We start from the raw sequence: 23,498 nt of genomic DNA on the forward strand, positions 1-23,498 counted from the left end.
ATGCATATAGAAACCAAAATCATATAGCAAGCCCACCCCCAGAAGTTGTATCGATTACCCTATGGTGGGCTCAAAATCATTGTTTATTTGGGCGGGAAGGGGCTGAAAAAATGTGGTTCCGGTCCCGATTACACAACACACAGTCACAAACTCCTGAACCGGATCTGGACAGTGGATAACCTCTGGTCTATGAGCAAAGCTTTGCTAGTGTGACGTCATAACTCATTTGAAACCCACTAGCTGGCGGTAAAGAGCGTCCGGAATTTGGGTCACCGAAATATGGTAACCCTAGAGTCTAGGGTTACCATATTTCGGTGACCCAAATTCCGGACGCTCTTTACCGCCAGCTAGTGGGTTTCAAATGAGTTATGACGTCACACTAGCAAAGCTTTGCTCATAGACCAGAGGTTATCCACTGTCCAGATCCGGTTCAGGAGTTTGTGACTGTAGACTATACCATATACTAGACTATACCATTCCCTGATTGGTTGAGGTTGTGCCCGGCGACTACACATTAGTACCGGGAAACGGTCCTTGGCTTATATTAGCAATGTTGCGAGGTTTGAGCTGAATAAGGCATGTTCTATTCATATGACTCGTAGGCAAACGCGCTCTATGGGCTCCGATTCGCTGCCGCCGCCTTAGTTTTCTCCTTTGTGGCCTCGGACCTGAACCGTGAGATGCGCCACCACATATGAGCATGCGACACAATGGAAAAAGACAGTTCAGCATGGGACAATACAGCACGCGTCACATCAACATGTAACTTTATAATACTTACACTAAACCAAAACATAGCCCTGAAATTAAACCTTATATATACCTTCACCTAATCATAAATCCAATCGTAACCCGTAATTAAACCCACATGCCAATCGGTACATACTCATGTGTCCACGAACCGACTTAAGTATCCGCCGAATCAGAACTCGTTAGGAATGTCATCCTGCGTACGCTAGAATACCCGCTGAGCTACACGCATTGTGAATTGGTTATCTCCTTAACATTGACAATAAAATGTTCCATATTAGGGGCAGGGCAAGCTTGGGAATATTCTACGCTAGCAAGCCACAGCACCACAATAGTCTTCATTCGACAAGAGACTGACAGTCCTTGAAATCGAGTTTTTTGTAAAGGGAAGCAATATTTCATTACAGTCTTACAGGATAACAAAATGAACTGCAATCACATAAAAGGCAACACGCAATCGTCGTCATATAACAAAACAAGAAAGGTAGTTGAAATAAGAACACCGCACCAATCACAATACTGCTTTGCCGACATCATATCTAACCGTGGTACGCATATAGTTATATAATTACACCTTCGTCATGAGTTTCACAAAAAATCCGATCAATCACCTACTCCGCCAGCATAAAATGTTTAGCAAATCATACACTCGTTGAACAATAGAATATCTTTGGACTTAAAAGACATATTGCGTTTGAATAGTGCAGAGTTATGGTCGTACGTATATAAAGCGATAGCCCAATTCGGCGTTGGAAATAATCGCAATTCAAGTGTTAGTACTCACAAGTAACAAGAGAGAATAGAGGGATCGTGACCGCGGTGTAGTTTCGAAGAACATGCAAAGCACTCACACACACGCATTGGAAAATGCCTATACAAAACGCACAGTAATTACAAATTACGCTGGAGCGCATTGAATGCAAAATGCTTATCGTCATTCGCAAATCGCGAAATAAGCTTGTAGACCACATACCGTAATTACAAAAATAGTATCTGCCATAATTCCCACAATGTGGTACGCCAGATAAGAAAATCAACTCTACAGAACGCAGTTTGCAAAATGTGCCGTACATGTGTATCTTAAGAGATTTATGTTGTGTATTTTCATATTATTTGTGTATAACGAGTTCTGCGCCGAGGCTGCAGACCATACATGATTCGGGCATGCTCTAGTGACAATGTCTCAATGTACGGAAAACGAGTATTTAAAAGGTAGGTAACGAAGCATTGCGACGATAAAACAATCTACAATTATCAAACGAATCGTTATTGCGGTTTTTTGCCTTCTTCGCGCCATGTGTTGGTGTCCCAGTTGTTCCGAAATTTCGTTTCCAAATCCTGTTCGTTTTTCTCAACGCCTATAAAACAAAGATTAAATTCTGATTCGTATTACGATGCTAGGTGGGCTTCATTCCGCTCCAGATTTTTTTCTGCGGCCAGGATAACGGTTTTGGATCAGTTTACTTCTCACAAAACAACACTCATACTCATGCTATAATATCGATCGTCATATCCCGTTTCAGCATCAAGTCAACGCGTTTCCACGGCCGGCAACAATGGTACGAACATTACACGACTGGTAATTAAACTGCCGATTATTCATTTCGATTCTCGCGGAACTAAAATAGTACCGTAAACCGGGGTAACTTTATACTTAAGGGTAACTTTTGACACTAAGCAGTAAAAGATTTAAATGGTTATTGATGGAAAGGGTTGCCGCTGGATGTCCAATTCTTTTTCATGTGGCAACAGCACCACAAGTAATCTCAATAGAAGGTGGATTCATTTCACTACCGGATAAACTTGACCCAATATTTATAAATTAATGGCGGGAGTCAATTTCATCAAAATTAATGGGCATTAAACTTCTTACAACCAAACATAGATAGCATGTGATTCATAGATTGAAAACTTAGCAGCAAATACCTCTAAGCAGTCTTAATCCATGGCAAAAATCTCAGTGGGCTCACCCTTAGATCAATACAAGAAAATGTGATGTCCAAAGTTACCCCGTCAAATTTTAACAGAACGGGGTAACTTTGGACAGTGGAAAATGTGATATTTAGAGCTCTGGAAAGTGGCTGCTTCAACTGTGTCAAAGTGTATGGCCAACTGTATTCCATATTACCGACCTGATGGCTTTTTAAAATGGAATGAGAAGGTTAATAAATTAGAGTTTGCCAGAATATGAAAAAATGGGTAGGCAATGAGCTGAGAGATTGTAATATCGTAAATTACGACAAATATATCCATCAGAGGAGATAGGAAAGGGAAAGTGTATCTTTTAAAGAACAGTAATATATTTGAAATCGGCAATAAATCACGTTAACATGTTTAACGTTCGCTGTCGATTGCTGACACTGCCAGTGGGATATCCCTTATCACCATACGTTATTTACAAGTCCTAATTGGCGAAGGCATGAGGGAAAATTGAGATAAGAGATGAATAAGGACCCATTAGCCTTCATAAACTACCTATTTTTTTGGGGGGGGGGGATTAGGTAAAAATCATACAATAGGCCAGACATATACTATTTTGTTTCAGTTTTAGCCACTGCTCTCATCAACTCTTACCAAATAAGCCTCGTTTACGAGGTTTCATAAACAATTGAGTGTAAAGGCATACGAAAAACTACATTGTCCAAAGTTACCCCACATGCAGGGAAAACTTTGGACACGGATAATTTACAAAAATAAGGTACTTATTTATGACCATGAAGATTTTGGATTAGGTAAATCTAATCTATGCTCATGACCCCTAAAAAACACAAAACATGCCTCCCCTACACCCCAGCATTTCCAAGATACAAAGCGGAATTGTTGAAAATGTCCAAAGTTACCCCGGTTTACGGTAGCTATTCTAGGCCCTAGTGCTGCCTGGAAGAGGTACAAGTGGCGATTTCCAAGCAAACAAAAAAGTAGGCATTTCAGGCTTGGTTTTGCCTGAAAAACTGAAATATCAAGTAGAAGTAGAAGCAGTCTAATAACTTTCATTTCAGGAAGCAGTGTAAGTTCACGAAATCTACCTCTGGCAGGGTTGGAACCTAGTCACAAGGCTCCGAGTCACAAGTGAATCTCACTTTTATAGTTTTGACTCGAGTCAAGTCGAGTCATTTTTACTTCATCAGCGAGTAAAGTCCGAGTCCAAGTCAGCGAGCAGGGGGTCGAGTCCGAGTCCAAGTCATTGCGTTGAATGCTCAGTTTCGAGTTAAAGTCTTGTTAAAACCTCTTTTTACAACTCTGTTTGGTGATATTCACATTTGAAATATACTAAGTTACCTCACTTTTAACAGTTTTTTGGTCGCATTTTCAAGTGCCAGTACCAATAGGCGATTTACCAACAGCGAGGTTATGTTACTATTCTTCGAGATTACAATGAAATGTCGGTCTTGGCCGTCTGAGACTTGAGTCAAATGACTTGGTCCGAGTCATGCGCAACGACTCGAGTCAATACACAAATTGACTCGAGTCTAGTTATTTCCGTATTTTGAGAATCGCGACTCGAGTCGAGTCATAACTCGAGTCATAACAACCCTGACCTCTGGTCTCGGTATGATGCACTAAATTGTGAAATTGGCTTGTATATAATAGCAATAGTTATATATAAATAATAAATATATAATGATAAATATATATAAATAGCAAAACGTGGCACGCACCTGACACAGCCAGCAACGAGCTGCCGTGGCTCGTGCTGAGAGAGACGATTTTCATGTTCGTAAAACCAGGAAAGCTGATCGCTTCGGGCTCGGCCGAAATCGACCCGGTAGCCGACCGGCCCAGTTGGCCGTGGATGGTCTTACCCCACGTTAGCACCCGGCCCGATTCTGTGATCGCCACAGTAAAAGTACCACCGCAACTGACGTCAATGAATCTGCCGGAATAAAATCAGGTTGAGTGTTGACTTCAATTCATGTAGCAGTATATCACCCATTACGACGTAAAGATAGTATGAATCATGGGGAAAGTTTCAATATCCTTATATTCCACCGAAGAACATAAAAACAGTTTCACATCACATTAAAGATTATTTGGCATTATTCAAACCAGGGCTTCGGAGCAGCCGTAAATTTCAACTGCTCCGGCTCCGGCTCCGGAGCTCTCTTCTATCATACATTAGCTCCGGCTCCAGCTCCGGAGCCGCATTATTACCACTGCTCCGGCTCCAGCTCCGGCTCCGGCTCTGAAATTATCGAATGGGCCTAGCTATATCAGGGGTGGCCAACCCGCGGGCCAAATGTGGCCCGCGAGAGGTTTTGCGTGGCCCGCGAGGTAATTTCCTATTATATTATCGAAAATGAATTGCTCAGATTGTGAACTTGCAATGCCAACCAAAAATTACAATTCTGGCTGCGACACTTGGGATGTTGATGACTAAAATATCAGTTCCGACGCATTGGCAGATCCACGATCCAGTCACATTTTCAGTAAATCGTCGTGCATTACAATAAACTAAAATAGTAGCGACTTTTTTCTTCACGCCTCGCGTGTTTAACTGTCACACGATTTCTTGCTTGGTAGCCTACCCCCTACTGACAATGAAAAAAACGCCCAATTTACCCGATTAAGTCTAACTATTCGCAATTACGCGAGAAAGTCTTTTTGCGTTTGCGCTCGCATAAATATCGTCAACGCTGAAATGTAGGCACAACATTATTGTCGCATATTAACGGAGACCTTCGATATCGATGTGACCAGACGCCGAATAGTCGTGTCCTTGCAAACTGAGCCTAGCGGGCGGTATACAGTAGACCCGCAATACTCAAGTAATAATATTATTGACCTAGTTTGTTATAAACTTCGAAAATTTTATCCGCTTGGCGCGGCTAGTGGACCGCACACTCATTCTTCAATTGCATGTGCCCCTTTAGCCGAAAAGGTTGGCCATTCCTGGTCTATATAGATTACTAATCTACCCATAGGTTAGTTATCTATAGCAATCTAGAGTCTGTCAGCCGTCAGTAACATCCGATGTAGCAACGAAGACATATAGGTGAGTAGTTATATAGATCGCTCGTGATTCGCCATTGTTTCTTATGGGCGGGGTGGTGAGGTGCCTGAAAACCGGGGGTGGTGAGGTGACCCTTATCTCTTATGGCGGGGGTGGTGAGGTGCCATTGTGTCTTATGGCGGGGGTGGTGAGGTGACCCTTATCTCTTATGGCGGGGGTGGTGAGGTGCCTGAAAACCGGGGGTGGTGAGGTGACCCTTATCTCTTATGGCGGGGGTGGTGAGGTGTCATGTGTTCTTATGGGTGCGGTCGTGATTCGCCTTTTTTGCTATAGGCGGTGGCGGTGATTCGCCGTGAAAACTCGTGGTCGTGACTCGTCTTTTTTGCTATGGGCTGCGTCGGTGATGCGCCATGTATTCTTACGCGATATGTGGTGACTCGCCATGTGTTCTTATGGGTGCAGTCGTGATGCGCACTTTCAACCATCTCTCGCGTGGTGTTGAATAGTCACCAACAATAACCACACAAACGGAAACGTGGCTTGCAAGAGGATTAAGCAATGCGTGCGACCTATATTCCGAATGACCTGCGCGCTGAATTATTTCCCGTCCAGCCGCTACTATCGAATATTACACTAGATCAGTCAGTGCGAAATAGTTTGATCGTAAATTATGATATATGATGTCGTAGTTTAGTCGTGTCAAATGACCGATCGTGTTCTCTTTTCTCGCTATTGATTGCTACCTGAATATTACTTTCGGCTTATTCGCTGTTTCGCGCCTACAGAATAGTCTGCTGTTCACAGGCGCAACAAGAATCACAAGTATACACATTTACACATTCGTTTATTACTATGAAATCAAACTCTTCACAAAAGCACGTACAATCGTATCATTCACTTTTTTATCATCGCCAAAATTATCCAAGTATTCCTCGGTTGAAAACCCTTGAGCTCTTTTTATCAAGAATGCGATAGCATGATCTCCACACACATCCGAAGTTTTACTCTGTAACTGTTTCCCAGTCACGGAAAATTCATCCGGCTCCAGGAATTCGATTATCTGAGGTTTTAGTGGTCCGAAACCTAGTGAATCATGAAAATGAGTATCGTCATCTCTGTATATAGACACCCAGTGAGACCCAGGCAAACTCGACTCGTCGTAATTAATGATGATAGCGAATTTTCCGCTAATTGGTTTCTTCGGTAACTGGTCTACTGGATAAGTTCCTAGATATAGACTTTGTGTGTCAGGGTGGTTATAGAGAATATCATTGATCTCAGACGTATTCATATTTCGACGACTTGTCTTTTTTGATTCAACTGTAGAAGATGTTGAAACTCCTTCAAACATAACAAGGTTACGGAGGTTGGTAAAGGCTTCGACGTAGTCAAAACCAGATGCACAGTTCCTGTCTTATGAAGTTGATAACATCCCAAACTATTATCGGGTGTCAAATCAAACACAAAAAGAGTGTATCCATTGACATAATCTTTGCGTGAAATATTTAAAGGTGCCTCGGATTCCCAGCGACCTGTCTGAGAGAATAGTGTCATATAACCTTCGAGTCCGCCATGTTTATCAAAATCGAAATGAAATTCGCGTCCGTTAATTTGACGCCCATCCACACTTAAAGAAAGATTTTGAACATCAAAGTGTTTAAAGTTGAATGGATTTTTGGCTCGAACACCGTTAAATGTCGTGGTCTCGACTAAACCAATTACGATCTTCTTTGGCATGGTGCCGCTAACTAACTCTCTATCAATTTTCGATAAACCCGCGGCGAATGTATGAGTCGACATTTGTAAGCGTATCCAGGATACTTGGCAGTATTCTTCTGTAGTACAGACTTGTGTGCTAGGCTTACACTTTCAGCGATCTTCATCTGTTTGACATACACCTCCATTTCGAGTAAAACAATTTGTACATCCTCCGCGTCGCCGAGAAGACAGAAATTATCTTCGTTACGTGTAAATTTTAATTTCATGTCGACATTATCCAGCATACATCTAGACTGCTCGAAAAGACCCATTCGAATTTTTCCGATCAACTCTAACGGAGTGCTGTTTTTGGTAAGGTCTTTTCGTTTAACATATCCAGTATTCGCTGCACCAAGAACATCCATAGAGCCAGCGACATCTTTATAAAAACCTTGTCCTTGCACAAAACTCTCCGAGGCCCCGTGAGTATCATTCAACAACCGAGAGATATAAGCTTTGTAGGCATGACAATTATCCGAATTTGTGATAACCTCATTTGAAATAGTTACATCGATTTGTTTGAAAAGAGAATCCAACATGTTATTGACCAGCCCCACTTGTGTATCGTTTGCTAAATCAGTTCCATCGCGTTTAGTGAGCTTCAAACGTAATCTCAAGAACGTGTTTTGTAGATCCATATATCGATCCGTCCTTGGTAATTGTACTTCCATGACATTACCTAAACTATGGGGTTTGACGACGACATATTGCGATTCCTCAATACTGGTTTGTGTGTGGGGTATACTAAATATGTTTAATCCGGAGTTATGACATTCTCGGGAACCTGCATGCATCAACATAGTTCTTAGTCGAATATATCCTGTTGTTTACGACGACGTTTGGATGAAGTGTTCTTTGACTTTGTTTTTTTCCTTTTTATAGCTTTTGGGGTTAAAATTTTATCAATCACTCGACCGCCAGCTTGTTTACTTCTCTTGACAACACTAGACTTGATCGAGTTACCCCGTAATAGATCTCTTGCTATTTCACCTCCAGTCCGTAACAATTGACCACCAGCGTATTTCGCAATAGGTGTCACTAAACGACCGAGTGATTTAAACAAACTCCCGATACCGGAACCGGCTTGAACTCCACCACTAAAATATCCATAACCATCACCTGTCTGGTTATAATGACGATGGACAGAATGATGATCACACGTGAAAACAACTTTCATAATCGCTTCCTAATGTTAAATGTAGCTTGCAATGAACGACTTATTATATTTATAGGTTCCCCAAACTCATCTCTGAGGTAAAGACATACAGAATCTACAACATCTTTTGAAACAGGGAAATAATACGGATTTGTCGCTATCCAATTATGTGCGACATCACCAGGTGTCAGCGGTATAACTCGTAATAAACGCGCTAACGTATCTCCAAGTAAGTGAGGGTGAATAATATCGCAATACACAAACAAATATTGACCAATCGCCGGTTCGGTTAAAGTGAAATCGAGCTCCATGAGGGCTAATTCACAATATCTCGTCGGGATGTTGTTGATGGTGAGTAGTCTGTGTTCAAAATCAGCACCAAGCATAGAGGTGGTTAACGTCACTATTTTCATCGTGTGTGGAGTGTCAATGTGGTCTCTATATCATGTACTAACTGACCGTATTGGTCCCGGATGGTGATTTTTATATCGCGGATGTGGTTAATCGAAACTGCGAAATAAAACGGTTTTTCATATACAACTTCTTGTCTCATACACGTCTCGTTATTTACTTGGATCACACGAAGCAATTGACTCATGTAATCACCCACCGGATGATGTCGTAGTACATTGATATACACAAAAAGATATCTGAGGTGGGGTTGAGTCGGTTTAGGTTTGATCGACGTGACATTACATACTGGCGTCGACACTTGATCAACTACACTGAAATAATTCGTGAATATATCCGTGGGGTGGAGTGTGATACGTTTCGGGTAACGAATTCGGAAAAGTTCGTCGTTGATTCTTTCGGTGAAACAGTGTTTGAAACTTTCAGATAATATTCTTCGCATCAACTCGAGGTTGTTTGCATAATTCCCAAGTGGTGTTAGGTACGCTTCTACTATTCGATCTTTCTCATTATGTAGCTCCCAGAGTGCTTGATCACGATTGATTATAATTCGATCAAGAGATTCACTGACAAAACTCATATCCACCAACGCAAGCTCATTACAAATAATTTCATTCGGTAACACCACCGAGAATTCGCCTTTGGTGCTAGACAACGTGATGTAACTCATATTGAATCAACAGCTCTACGACGGAAGCGTAGGGTTACTGTCACTGGTGCTTTTCGAAATTTAATAGGGTTGCCAGCTGCATCACGTAGATAAATTCGTATCGTTCTAAAATTGTTTCTCGCTAAAGCAAAGAAGTATGGTTTTGGGAATATGTTGATTTGGTTTTCATTCGGTTTAGCGGTTACAGTAACCACCCGTAAAAGTTGTTGCAGCTTGTTACCGTGTGGTCTTGGTTGTATCAGATCACAATACACATAAACCTTATCAATCCGTTCCAACTTTATCGCGGGTGTAAAGATAAATTCTACCACTCCGCGGCGACGAGATACAACGCGTCTAAATGTTATTGTATCCAACACAGAACCAAGTGGTATCAATCCGTAAGGTTCGGGTGAATCATGCGTGGTACGGGGTATGTGTTTGACGCTAGAGTCTGCGGTGTCGGTATTTATGGGCACACCCCGCTTGTATCTTTTTTTACTCGTGACTAATCTTCTGAATGTGATTCTAAAGTCTCCGAATCCTTGTAAAATGAAAATGTCCCCCATGTAATATTTCTCGTACGATTCTAACATTTCACCGATGCTGTAATACGAGCCTTCGGGAATATAATACCGATCGGTGTATCCATTCGCATCGACAAATCCAAAACCGATACTTTTCGCTGTCACTTCAATTCGCGGTTGAAAATCATGGGGGAAGGTCAGCTCACATAATCCTAGCTCATGGCGATTCATTTCTAATTCTTTGTAAAGTTCCGTTTGAAAATCTGTGCTAGTATTCGGAAATTTATCCAAACTCGCATTCGAAGGTAGAGTCAACAACATTTTATTGTTTCTTTCAACATATACGGTGAGGTGATGGATTCGGTAATTAATACCCAAGTGAAGAAGACAGTAGCGTTAAATATATTTCACGATCCACCCCGACAGAAATTTGATATAATGAAAACACGATTACACACACTAACATACAAATCTGTACAATAAACACAATCTGGTTTTTCAGACTGGTCGAGACTTGACCCATGCGAGATGAGGCGGAATCGGAATCCATAGTTTGGTCGAACAACATTTTCAGCGTCTATTTATACAAATCCGAGACCCAGGAATTAAATTTAGATGGGTAACCCAACCATTTTACAAGATATTGCGTTTTCTTTCCTTTCTTGCGAGTAGACAGGATTTTCTCGATATTATAAATATTATTATTTTTAGTTATTGGTTGTAATTCTTCACGTTGGAATCTACCGTCTATAACTTCACCGTGGTAGTCTTTCAACTGATAAGTAGGAGGGTCACCTTTACGACATTGAGATACGAAAAAGATTTCTTCGGTCCAACTCGCCAAGGCACTTTTTACAAAATTACCACGTGATTTCGAAATCCTGACGGGTGTGCCGATAGTTAGTTTGGGTTTTTTAGGGGTCATGTCGCCGTATAACCTATGGAAAATTTGTTCTTGATTTGAATAATCAACATCCGCTGGAGGACACCCTATAGCCACGTGAAAAGTAGTGTTATACCCTCGACATATCTCGGACAGGACATTGACATAATTCAAAGTCTTATTATGCGTGAAATAACGGTATAACACTTGCTTCACAGTACGAATAACACGCTCGCATATCGATGCTTTCAGTTCACTATTTGTATGAAAATGTCGCACATTGTTATCTTTTAAGAAAGTCTGAAACGCGTGATTAGTAAACTCAGAACCCTGATCACTTTGAATAACATGAGGTATACGATCCTTAAATATTTCCTTGAATCCACGAATAATACCTTGCGAGGTTTTGTTCTTGAGCGGATACAGATATAAAAATCGGCTGAAACAATCGATCGTCACCAACACATATTTAAAATTATCGTTTTCTTTTGAAAGATTTTGCATATGCATGAGATCGGTTTGATACTGAACACCAAGACCCGACGTAATCACTCTAGGTCTCTTAAATTTCTTTCGATAGGGAAAATGTTTTGTGTACGCGTCCTTGCTCGAAAGAAACTCCTTGACTTTGGCTCTATTCCGCCCTCTAGAGAATACGTATGCACCACGGTAACTACCAGGTAGCCCTGGTGTGAAATACTTAGTATGGCTCCCATCCGTATCGTCTCGGGGTCTTGGTGTACGACCGCTTTTCGTCGGGGCATGCTGAGTCTTTACTTTGCTTCGTTGGCTACTCGGTGATGGTATAGGAATCCTTGATGGTTCACCCTTGATCAGACGTCGCAGTGCGTCCAACTCACTAGCCGAAAATAGATTCCTTTGTTCTGATATATCGATTTTCATCGGTTGATTCAGTGTGTCGTGTTTTGTTTGATAACGATTTAGTGCGTCGTTATATAAGGCTAATTTTCGTTCTTGGGGTATGTTCATCTGTAATATGTCGCTCATACATTTGTCGATATCCAAATTCAATTTCTGAACGTCAGCTCCGTTTACCGGATTCGGATTTATGAAGATTTTTTTAAAAGAAGTCATTTTTTGAAAAGATTACCGAGTAAACCAGTGACGACGGGTAGGATGCTCGATAATAGAGTCATAAACATACCCCCATTCTGGTTAACCATACGTTTCTTATGTCGAATAGGGATGTCTTTCCTGACAAGTCGACGTAAACTACATTTATGAGCTGACAGTCGCTTTCTTTTATACTTCGAAAGAGGGATGTTGCCGTTTAAAATGTTCTTTGTACAATCGCATATACACTCGATCAATTCTTTGCTGGCGCCCGATATAATTTGCTTGCGTATCTCGGGTTTACTTTTATGTAGGAACTCTAGTGTGGGTATATGCCGCCGTGTCCGAGCTGGTACCTTGGTCATTTTGAGTTTAAAGTCGGTTCTGCGCTTGGCTATTTATACCATCGGGCTATAAACCACCATGGTTTCACCAGGAAATATATTGGTCATAACGCGTCGATTTTCAGGTGCTTCTTGCGTGAGATCGATAAATAAATAACTATGAGGTTGTCTAGCAGCATCACGATAAGCCTCTGTTAAAAATCTAGAGTTTGGATACATTTGTCGACCAAGAAAACTGATCTGTTGTTGGTCGCGCGGATTCTTGAAAATCACCATATACGAACTCGAGAGACTCAAGTCACGTGCTCCTTTACCCTTGTGATACAGGTTCTGCGTGATATAGCAAATTGACTTGGCTGAATGATGAGAAAATCTTGTAAAGTAGTCTGCAATTTTCGCTGTCTCAGTCATGAAATCATCCACTATAATCAAGGTGTCTTCAGAGCAAACCTTCAACTCTTCTAAAATATCTAGACCGGCGTGGAATTCTACGTTATGCATCGTCTTGAAAACCTCCTGATAATTATTGTAACAATATACGACCCTGGATACACTTGGTTTAATCATGGATGTCGCATGTCTAATCAGCTTTGCAACAAAAGTAGTCTTCCCACTTCTTGAAGGACCACTCACAATACACGCGAATGGGTGGATCAATTCCATCATTTGTTGTTTATTGAAACTCGATAAAGTGCATGTGTTTATATATCAACAAGGTTGGGAATATCCACTGTTGTAGTCGTCTTGTTCTAGTGGAATATATAATCCCAATAGAGTTCGATTTAACAATTTTCCGCGGGTTATTAAATCTTCATCTGTTCCTCGTAATTTCGTCAGTGGGAGTTGTAGTGTCACGAACGCTTTATTCAAGTCGTCAAGCAGCTGATCCCAATCTGTAAAATAATAAATCACATAAGAGGATTCATAACACGAGAGGATTCATAGCGTTTTAAACTCTAACAGTGTTACTATAACAACTATAGACCTCACCCTTGGAACACTCTTTTAAATCTTTATGTTGTCTCGAAACGCGTTGTTCGTATAATTCATGCGATATCTCTCGATTCAAATACAGCTCCACGAAGTGTACATGATCGCGGCGTTGTACAAGTGTCTTTTCGTGTAACTGAGTCAGGCCTGCTTGTTCCAGAACAGCTATTATGTAATCACTAGCCATCTGTAAAACAAGACACAGATTTCAGGAAATATTATTACTAAAACGTTTTAGTTACAAGTTGACATTTCGAAAACACCCACAGATTGTAAACAAAGTTTCACCTAAAACTATCAGTGTTCACCACAAGATTATGTTCACAATGACCAAGGGAATCATGTTTGCAAAAATCATCGGTTGTAGCATCGCTACTTTCAGAGTCAGAACGAGGTCGTTTCAAACTGTTTGCAACTCGATGTTGATCAAGGAAAAATTGGAATTTTCGATGTCGCTTGCGGGTTCTCAAGTAGGCTTGTCTCTCTTCGTGACCGAAAAGCGGTATCCACGAACAATTTTTTCCCAAGACCACATAATTTGTCAGCTTTGCTCTGTTGAATAGGATGTGGTTATCACTCGGCGTCTTTCGATCAGGAAATTGTAGTTGAAGTAGCGCTTCTATGCAGACACTTCGGACACGGGTCCATTTCTCGTCCAGTTCCCGACGGCGCGCCTTGGATCGATCGGGTATCGCGCGGTCTTGTGAGTTGTCGTCGGTGCCGTGAATCGAGAGCTGTGTTAATTCCTGCTCCAGTTCAAGCGTCTCTTTGTGCAAACTATTCAAATCCAATTCTGACATTACTGACTCAATATATGAAATAGCGTTATCCATCTGGATAACAAATGACACATTAGCACATAATAAATACAAGTAAATCAAAATAAAATCAAACACACAGAATAACACACAAAATATACAATTACACATTTAATGGTAGGGTTGACACACCATCCTCGAGCACTCGGCGTTTGGCATAGAAATAGGAAAATGTTTTACGCTGTTGTTTGTACGTATAAACACCCCTATCTCTGCACCGAAACCCCTTGTTCACTCCCCGACAGATTGCCTAGATGTCAAGACACCCAGAAAAGTTTCGAAATCGACTGGGTTGGATTTCTGGAGGCCTTTGGAAGCCAGTTTTTTTTTTTGGCCCATCGCAAAAGTAATTTTTGGATTGGAGTCCGCAGAAGGATGTACCACCTTCGTACTCCACTTTCATCAAACCCGGTTGACGAAGGCAATAGGCATACGTGTCTTTGCAACACTGTCTCGATCGGTCAAAAGAAACCGGATCAGACAAAAACTCAGCTCGGTGCTCGTCACAAAAATAGCGCGGAAACCAGTTCTCGTATTCAAGATAAAATTCATCTCTTTTCTCGGGGATAAGGATATCATCGAATGAGGCTGAATGCGAAAGATAGAGGGAGTCTGTGTCCATCATTAATAGCATGAAGCACTCGTCACGGAAATATTTACACAAACAATCATAAAAAAACGAGAGCATCTTGAGCTTAGCGTTGTTATAAACCCAGAACCCCACCTGAATACAGTTACCCCACTTGATCGTTTTAGGACGCTTCGTTACTTCAAATAGATCAGCGTTCAATTCGTCATATTTCACAAAAAAACGATCCTTCACACAGGCACCCAATTCACTTTTATCACAGTAGGTGGTTCGTTTGAATTTACGCGGATTCATCAAGACCCGACCATAGCTGCTGTTTCCGGCTAATTTTTGTGTCAGGGCAATAATCTCAAGGTTAGGGTCACGGTCCCCAGCGCGTCGACAATCCGAGACATTTTTCGCAAAGTTGTCAAAACATGTCTTTTTGGTGAATTCGACCGCCTCATGAATTTTGGATATAATCAACCCGTGTTTAACATACCACTTGATCAAGTCGGAGGTCAACAAGATTTTCTTACCCCAGTATGAAGCAACTAACATGCGCGTGGGTTTGGTGAGTAATTTACGATCAATGGCGAACTGTTTCATGTGACCTGACAAATGCTCGCGAGACACCATCGTATTTTTGAATACCGGACATAGTTCAACAAACTTCCTTTGCAAATGTTTTGGCGTAAAAATATCGACTGATAAACACCCAAAGAATGTACCAGTCATTACCATCTCCATCAATTTATGTGCGGTGACAGACTTGGTTCGAGTCAATTGCGGTTGGATACCATTAAGATATCGCACAATATCAGGATTTTCCTGTTTCTCCGTGCGCCAGTCACATTCCCATTTACATATGACTTGGTAATTGAGGCTTTTGTAATAATCATGAACACGTTTAGTCCGTTCTCGACGTTCCAAATCATCACAACCAAATCTGCACTGATGTGCATGAAAATGACATCCAAGAAAAGACAAGATTACCCCTTGACCAGCTGAATTACGATAGAACCCATCAGCAGGATAATTACGAGCTCCTACGCGGATTTCAGGTCCATTAAAAGCATGGTGGACATGTACATTATTGATATACGAATACCAGTTTAACCATTGAGCTGCTGTCTCCCCCCATTTCGGTGCGGTCTTTACAGGTTTGAATTTAGTACACTCAGCATCGAGTGGTTGCCAATGTACCGGGAAACCAGTTGGACTAGGTTCACTCAAAGCAAAAAGGTATAACGAATTGCTGTCCAGCCCTGTTACATGTTGGGTGATCTGAGCGTTTTCCTTGTAAAAAAATTCTTTGATTCGAGTTTCACCCTGTTTTTGATATCGATGGAAAATGACTGACGGTCCGCCCACTAAATTGTCTCTGAATAGCGAAACCAGATCCTGGTGTTTATCATTGAACAAGGTGAAATCACGTGGGATGCTATTGAAAAGATGCCTCGATACAACCCCGGGTAGGGAGACAGCTTCCTTGAATATATCCACACTGAATTGACTTTTGAAAGATTGAAATTGTTTTTCTAACCCCTCAATGAAGTAGTGAGTATCGATTGCGTTGTACCATTTGAGATAATCACGTAAAGTAGTCATTTTGTTATCGTTCCAAACCTTCAAACAGTTTTCATATTCAGCTGTGGATATATTACGATCTTTTAGCGAGCTGTAAAAGTCGCTGTGGCTAGGAAGACTCGGATAATCTAGCTTTTCCAAACTAGTCAGAAACTCATACGGAAAATGACCTTTAGCGGCGCTACATTTGAAGGCTTTCAAATAAGCATCGTACGAGAACCCCGGTGCCAAGTAATTTACAATGTCCAAGAATTTCAGTCTGTTGGTTGTCAAAGAGAGGAAGTTGTTACCTCGTTTCAATACATTCAGATTTTCATCAACGAGTAAACCCATCAAGTACTCTTTGAGACAGTTCAAGTCATACCGACCGCCATTGAACGACAAAACAGGGATTTGTTTTAAATATCGCATAAACTCCTCTTGTAAACGTTCAAGTGGTATTTTTCTCTCGGCGGGGTCGAGCGCCTTCATTTCGGTAATTTTACATTCGAGCATATCCAAGTAGTGTTGATATTCCATCTGTAACAACCTAAATGACTCACTTTGAATATCATGAAAATGATCAACCATTTCCGCACACAAGTCGTTTGGGTCACCGTTCGAGACAATTACATACGGTTCCAAGAACCCTTCCACATTAGAAGATATGCTAACAGAAATGGGAATATGTTTGCACTCCCATGAAGTTTTGGAGGAATCTGGAATCTCACACTTCTCAAACATACTCTCGATATCAAACGCGATACGGTATTTGAAATAACGAAGCTGGTGAGGAACAAACACCCCTTCTAGATCAAGCTTTTCAAAGATGTTCAGAGGAGGTGTATACACGCCACCAGGAAACACTTCAACAGGTTCTGTTGTACATTTGTGTCTGGTCAATTCATACTGCAAATTGAAAAATCTTTCGCAAACATCACATTGATAGCTCTCCGCATAACGGAATATATCAGTAATAAGACAGAAGTGCGCATTTTCTAAATGTAAATACACAGGTTTCGCTTCAAAGGTGCTACGGCGGAGCGCGACAGCTTTACCCTCAGTTTTAGTGTACACAACTACGGCCACATTAAACAAGGCCTCGATATCGTCCAGCATATCAAGGGTTACACCAGATTCTACACTGACACCATATACCGAAGTGAATTGTTGAGCCATTGCCTTTGTATCTTTTCCAATTGAGTGGGCAATACAGCGAAAAGCGCATAGGTTGTCATTGTACCGATGTCTATTTTTTCGATGTGTAAATGTCAAGATACATTTCGATTTTGCAAGCCATGTCGGTAGTTTAATACCAGCACAACCAATCAATATGCCGTCGGTAGGATATACATAAAACTGTACATTAGTCACACAGACCGGCAGTGACTTCGTGTTTGATCGAGAATTTCGTAATAAATCAAGCGCCGTTTCCAACCTTATAGATTCAACAAATTCATCGAATTTAGCTAGTGTTGAAATTGCCGCTGGTGTTTCTAATACACTATCAACATTCGCCGATGCATGAAAATAGCGAAATCTTAGAGTGTCGACGTGGTACAAAATAAATGCATACGCGAAATTGATTTTGAAACGAGTCGACTCTGAGAAAAATATCGCTTGGATATCACGGAAAACATCCGATAGCTCACGATCGATGACTCGGATATTATACACGCGCCGACTCTGATTCACTACATACGATTTTATCGCTTGCCAGTTCTGGGATACAACTTCTTGGCGTTCGTCACCAATCTCTGGTGGTGCATTCGGTTCTTCGCGAACACGATTCCGTCTGCGTCGACTCATCTGTAAAATTAATAACACGTGGTCAAATTCAGCACTTGGGGAACATGAAACTAGTCTTACTTACATTCTAGTTTCTTTGTTGGTGTTTTCGATTCTTTACGCTTAATAAAACAAGTAACACATCAATCTATGTCCACTAACGTTGTGTTATAGCAGATAACTAACCAGTAGACTCGTGCGTTCAACTCGAGTTGCTCTGTCTGTTCAACAACAAAATCATTACATCATGTTCACTAGTTCTGAACAGTAATAACTCACCTATGCAATTCTTTACTTCAATTCCGACGCTTGTTTTGTCTGTAGGATAAACGAATAACATATTACGTTCATAAATCAAAGTAATCGTACCGAATAACTTACTAATTAACTCCTTATCCACCAATTCGCGATCGAATATACCCAGACGGTAAGCCACGTTGTTCGCCGCTCGACACCGGGAGAGAAAGACCTAAACCACTGATTCGAGATTACAAGAGCGCCAGCGCCACTAGTGGTTGTGCTTTCAGAAGCTATTATTTATGGCTCTAATGTAAAATCTGAAACGGAAACAGAAATTGAGAATAGACACTCACAACAATGAAAATCATTCAGCACAAATTATACTTCAATTTTGTTCTAATTTCTAGAAGTCGATGCAAGTACTCATTGGTTGCGGTATTTAATTCAGGTTGAATCTCATCAAGACTCCAACGCTGACCCTTGACAGTAAGCAATCGTTTGATGTCAGCCATGAGCTTTGTGACAGTCAAATTTTTTTTCTCCGTCAACGAATCAACATAACATAGTATTGAACCTAAATGCGGCTTAACAACGTCAATAGTCTGGAGGTAGGTGACCATCTTGTCAACTGTGTATTGACATAACTTTTCTTCCTGCTTCTTTTTTCCCTTCACGTCGTCGCGAAAATCATCGTCACTCGCGCTTTTAGATTTCACAGGTTTCTTACCAACCTTCTGTCTGGGTTCGGTACGATTCAAATTTTTCGATTTCCCATTACGAAGCTGTTTAGCCGGTGGTATGCCCGCCGTTGTCGATATGGTTCTTTTTCGAGTTGGCTTGCTGGTTGATACAGATTTAGGAGTATCAGTCACCGATAGCGACCCCGCGGGGCGCGGTATCGTCATCCCAGAAGTCGACGGTTTCTCGGGATTCGGTAATTCGTTGCTAACGGCTGTCTCGTCGGTCGGCACACACGGTGTCGTCACCAAGTTCGTGAGATCGTTAATTGCGCTTTCTCTAGATAGTTGACCCGACTTCAGCCACGCCTGGCGCGCTATATCTGTATAGTTTGACTGCATTTCGATCGTTGCCGTAAGGTCGCGTTCTGCGGATTCAACTCTTAAATCGGGCGTCATCAGATCACCAGGATTAATCGCATCAAAGATATCCGCGTTTTCTTCAAATTGCGATTCGAATGCATTTGGTTCATAACCAAATTTGTCAAGATTATCTATCTGAACCTCGACCATTGTATAATAATTAATCTAACTGCTCCAACCAGCGTTTATGTCTGCGACAGCGAAGTATAACAATCGACTCGTGGGTGTTGGCTATTTATAGACTTAATTCGCTAGTAGCACGCGGCTGGGTGGGAAATAATTCAGCGCGCAGGTCATTCGAAATATAGGCCGCACGCACACTGCATAATCCTCAGAACCGATCGCGTTTCCGACTTTCAGAACCGGACGTATTTAGTGTGTCACACAGATCAAAACGCAGTCGCGGACATCTGTTTTTTCAAAATCGCACAGCACACTGCGCTTTAGTGAATTTCCTGTTTAGCGAAACGGGCGATTTTATTGTGTCACACATGTCAAACGCACCCGCCGACATCTGTTTTTTCGAAATCTGAGCGGTGTATTTCACCATTTTAACACATTGTGGTGTCATTCTCATGGTTTACTTTTTCAGTTGATAGTTACATATACTCGTTATGGCAACTAGCGCGATTATTGAGAATTACCTTCTCTATTATCATAACTCGACAACCCCCACATTGAGCGAAACGGAAAAATTCATCCACGGAGTACTAGATTTCTATGTACATGGACAAAACGTGAGCCGTGTTCGAAAGTGTGATTTTACCGCATTGGTTAACTCGATTCGATCATACGGCATCGACTGGAATGGGGTTTTTAGTGTCATAAGCATTGCGGCGATGAAAAGTGACATACATACCCTAGCGGCGTACAGAGATTTAGCAACAGACATCTTGAATACTCACTACAGTACATTGATAAGTGACTGGGTAAGAAGAAAATTCATTCGTGTCGTTTGTCACTTGTGAACGGCATCCTTTCTTACAGAACTCCTGTAAAGTTTATTTCAATCCAAGTCTATTCACGCGGGTCATCAGGATTATACAAAGACTGTTAACTCACTCAATACCACGTGCCTAATTCTATAAATATCGACGGATTTGTTGATGACTCCCACTTTATCAAACGATATGACATCGAACAGCGTCAACACTATGCAAGTCGGAGCAACTTCAAATTTTCACGTCGGCGTCAAATTCGTCTCATCACCCAAAAGAGGTGGCGTTAGCCAATATCTCAAAGGTATATTCATCGACGGCAATAACGAAGAGATATCTTTCACGTGTTTCAATCGTGAATTGTTCGGGGTCATTGAGAAAGCGTTCTCCAAACGAAAAAAACTCATGGTCAAATCCGGTTGGGTCCAAATTGACAAGTTTACTGGAAAACCTGCTGTATTACTGGGACGGGCTTCGTCAGTAACTCTGCATGGAAAATCGAGACATACGACTGAAGAATACCCATTATTGACCTGTGAATCGGTATACGGGAATAAAGATGAATACGTTTCGATCGCCGCTACTTGTGTTTCTCGAGAGGAGAAGACGGTCAATTCTGGTGTCGGAAAGGAGTTGAAATTATACAGTTTTACATTGAAGGATGATACTGGCGAGGTGGTTTTGGATCAATGGAACAAAGCCTCGCTCGTACCCGGGAAGAAATATCAACTCACTCGTGTTAAAAACTGTGTCGGCAGCTTGAAAATCGATTCGTTAACTAGACTTGTTGAATTGAAAGAATAGTTTGCATATTTGTATACCACAATACAATATTTCACGTAATATGTATGACCTATGTGTTTCGACAACTGGGTTAGTGCAGTGTTGTTCTACTGATCGAGGTGTGAAAATTGCGCTATCGCGGTGAAGTCGCGACTGTGAACAGCAGACTATTTTGTAGGCGTGATACAGCGAATAAGCCGAAAGTATTATTCAGGTAGCAATCAATAGCGAGAAAAGAGAACACGATCGGTCATTTGACACGACTAAACTACGACATCATATATCATAATTTACGATCAAACTATTTCGCACTGACTGATCTAGTGTAATATTCGATAGTAGCGGCTGGACGGGAAATAATTCAGCGCGCAGGTCATTCGGAATATAGGTCGCACGCATTGCTTAATCCTCTTGCAAGCCACGTTTCCGTTTGTGTGGTTATTGTTGGTGACTATTCAACACCACGCGAGAGATGGTTGAAAGTGCGCATCACGACTGCACCCATAAGAACACATGGCGAGTCACCACATATCGCGTAAGAATACATGGCGCATCACCGACGCAGCCCATAGCAAAAAAGACGAGTCACGACCACGAGTTTTCACGGCGAATCACCGCCACCGCCTATAGCAAAAAAGGCGAATCACGACCGCACCCATAAGAACACATGACACCTCACCACCCCCGCCATAAGAGATAAGGGTCACCTCACCACCCCCGCCATAAGACACAATGGCACCTCACCACCCCCGCCATAAGAGATAAGGGTCACCTCACCACCCCCGGTTTTCAGGCACCTCACCACCCCGCCCATAAGAAACAATGGCGAATCACGAGCGATCTATATAACTACTTAGGTGCCGCCGTGCCAGCTTGTGACGTCATGAATACTTGTCAATTGTCGACAACATCATAGTTGCACAACAACGCACTTTACTCTATGCCATTGCTGTGCACAGCATTAAAATTCACACCTGCTGTTCAATTATGACAAATCAGCAGATGTGGTTGTTGCATATATATAATGGCATCTTATAAAATAGGTCGGAGCCGGAGCTACTACTCAAATAACGGGCTCCAGCTCCGGCTCCGGCTGAATTTTATGTAGAGCTCCGGCTCCGGCTCCAGCTCCGGTGAAAATGCACGGCTCCGGGGCTCCGGCTCCGGGCTCCGGCTCCGGCTCCAAAGCCCTGATTCAAACCACGCCTATTTCGTCGCACAACTATAACTACTCACTTTTCAAATTCCGCAACTAGAACTAGAACTACTCAATTTTCGACATTCGCAACTAGAACTAGAACTGCTCAAAAAACCGTTAGTTAGTTGACCGTCAACTGACCAAATGGGTAGTTTGTACAAGTCTGGCTGTGATATCATCAATCGAAGTTTATAGCCTTCCACTGTGAAAAACGGTACCGAATTTTAAAATTCTCGTAGTGGCGACAAGGGTATAGTTTCTCGACTCGAATTTCTAGAATTAATACTCGGTTCAGATCCCAGTACTCGAATTGTGCCTAGCCGTCGTTGAGTTTTAATATTGGAATTTTACCTTTGCGCCGGCGTAACGTTGACCTTCTTCGGGACCCTGGTGCTGTTTCTGCCGCCAGAAACGGGCGGGCTCGCGAGCTGGCCGAATTGATTGTTGCCGATCATGTACAGACTGCCATTTGCTGCGAAAGGAAATGTGCGGTTGAAATGAAAACGTAGTAAAGCCGTAAATAGTAGACTAGCGAAGTTCTTATATTTTTTCGGGGTATTCAAGTACTTTTTGCCTGCTCGCACTGGTGGTTCGGTTTCCTAAACAGCTTCCCTCTTCTGCATGTACTCTTTGCAGGCAAAGCTACTTACTTATTACGATTTTGATTTTGGAATGTATGAATTAAGGTACGGACAAGTTTACATTGCTTTTAGTAGTGAAATACTCCCTGTATCCCGGTAATTGAATATATTTTAGAAGATTGTACTTATTTGTAGTGTCATTTTAATTTTCATTAAACGTGAGTTTACATTATACGATTTCCAAAGCAGTCACCTCTGATTAACAGCTAAAGTAAGTTGCATCTCGACCAAATGCACAACAGCTTCTCCGTCATATTTCAATACTACTAACATTGGATGTAAACACAGAATGGCAACGACCGATTTTACATCTTCGTTCATTTAGCTAAAGTTGGAATTTGGATTGTTTCGCGGCAACCGCT

The 23,498-nt window shown here is 41.7% G+C and overlaps 1 protein-coding gene across 1 annotated transcript; it reads right to left on the reverse strand.

Annotated features, from left to right (window-relative positions):
• Positions 1-1,109: 1,109 nt before the first annotated feature.
• LOC145432733 (serine/threonine-protein kinase Nek8-like) lies at positions 1,110-22,975 on the reverse strand. The gene is made up of 3 exons (XM_080309557.1): positions 22,847-22,975; positions 4,410-4,624; positions 1,110-2,108 (listed from the first exon to the last, which is right to left on the reverse strand). The coding sequence occupies exons 1-3, from the start codon at positions 22,948-22,950 to the stop codon at positions 2,017-2,019; spliced, it is 411 nt and encodes a 136-aa protein (XP_080165683.1). The 5' UTR covers positions 22,951-22,975; the 3' UTR covers positions 1,110-2,016.
• Between the last annotated feature and the right edge of the window lie 523 nt (positions 22,976-23,498).

Source organism: Botryllus schlosseri, unplaced genomic scaffold (assembly GCF_051294905.1).
Source record: "Botryllus schlosseri isolate E-star unplaced genomic scaffold, Bs_hap1 Bs118a, whole genome shotgun sequence".
Taxonomy (NCBI): domain Eukaryota; kingdom Metazoa; phylum Chordata; class Ascidiacea; order Stolidobranchia; family Styelidae; genus Botryllus; species Botryllus schlosseri.

Coding starts and splice junctions, on each gene's coding strand:
- LOC145432733 (XM_080309557.1), bottom strand. CDS start 22,950: ATGATCGGCAACAATCAATTCGGCCAGCTCGCGAGCCCGCCCGTTTCT. Junction 4,625..22,846: donor AACGTTACGCCGGCGCAAAG/GTAAAATTCCAA, acceptor TTATTCCGGCAG/ATTCATTGACGTCAGTTGCG. Junction 2,109..4,409: donor CTCGTTGCTGGCTGTGTCAG/GTGCGTGCCACG, acceptor TTTGTTTTATAG/GCGTTGAGAAAAACGAACAG.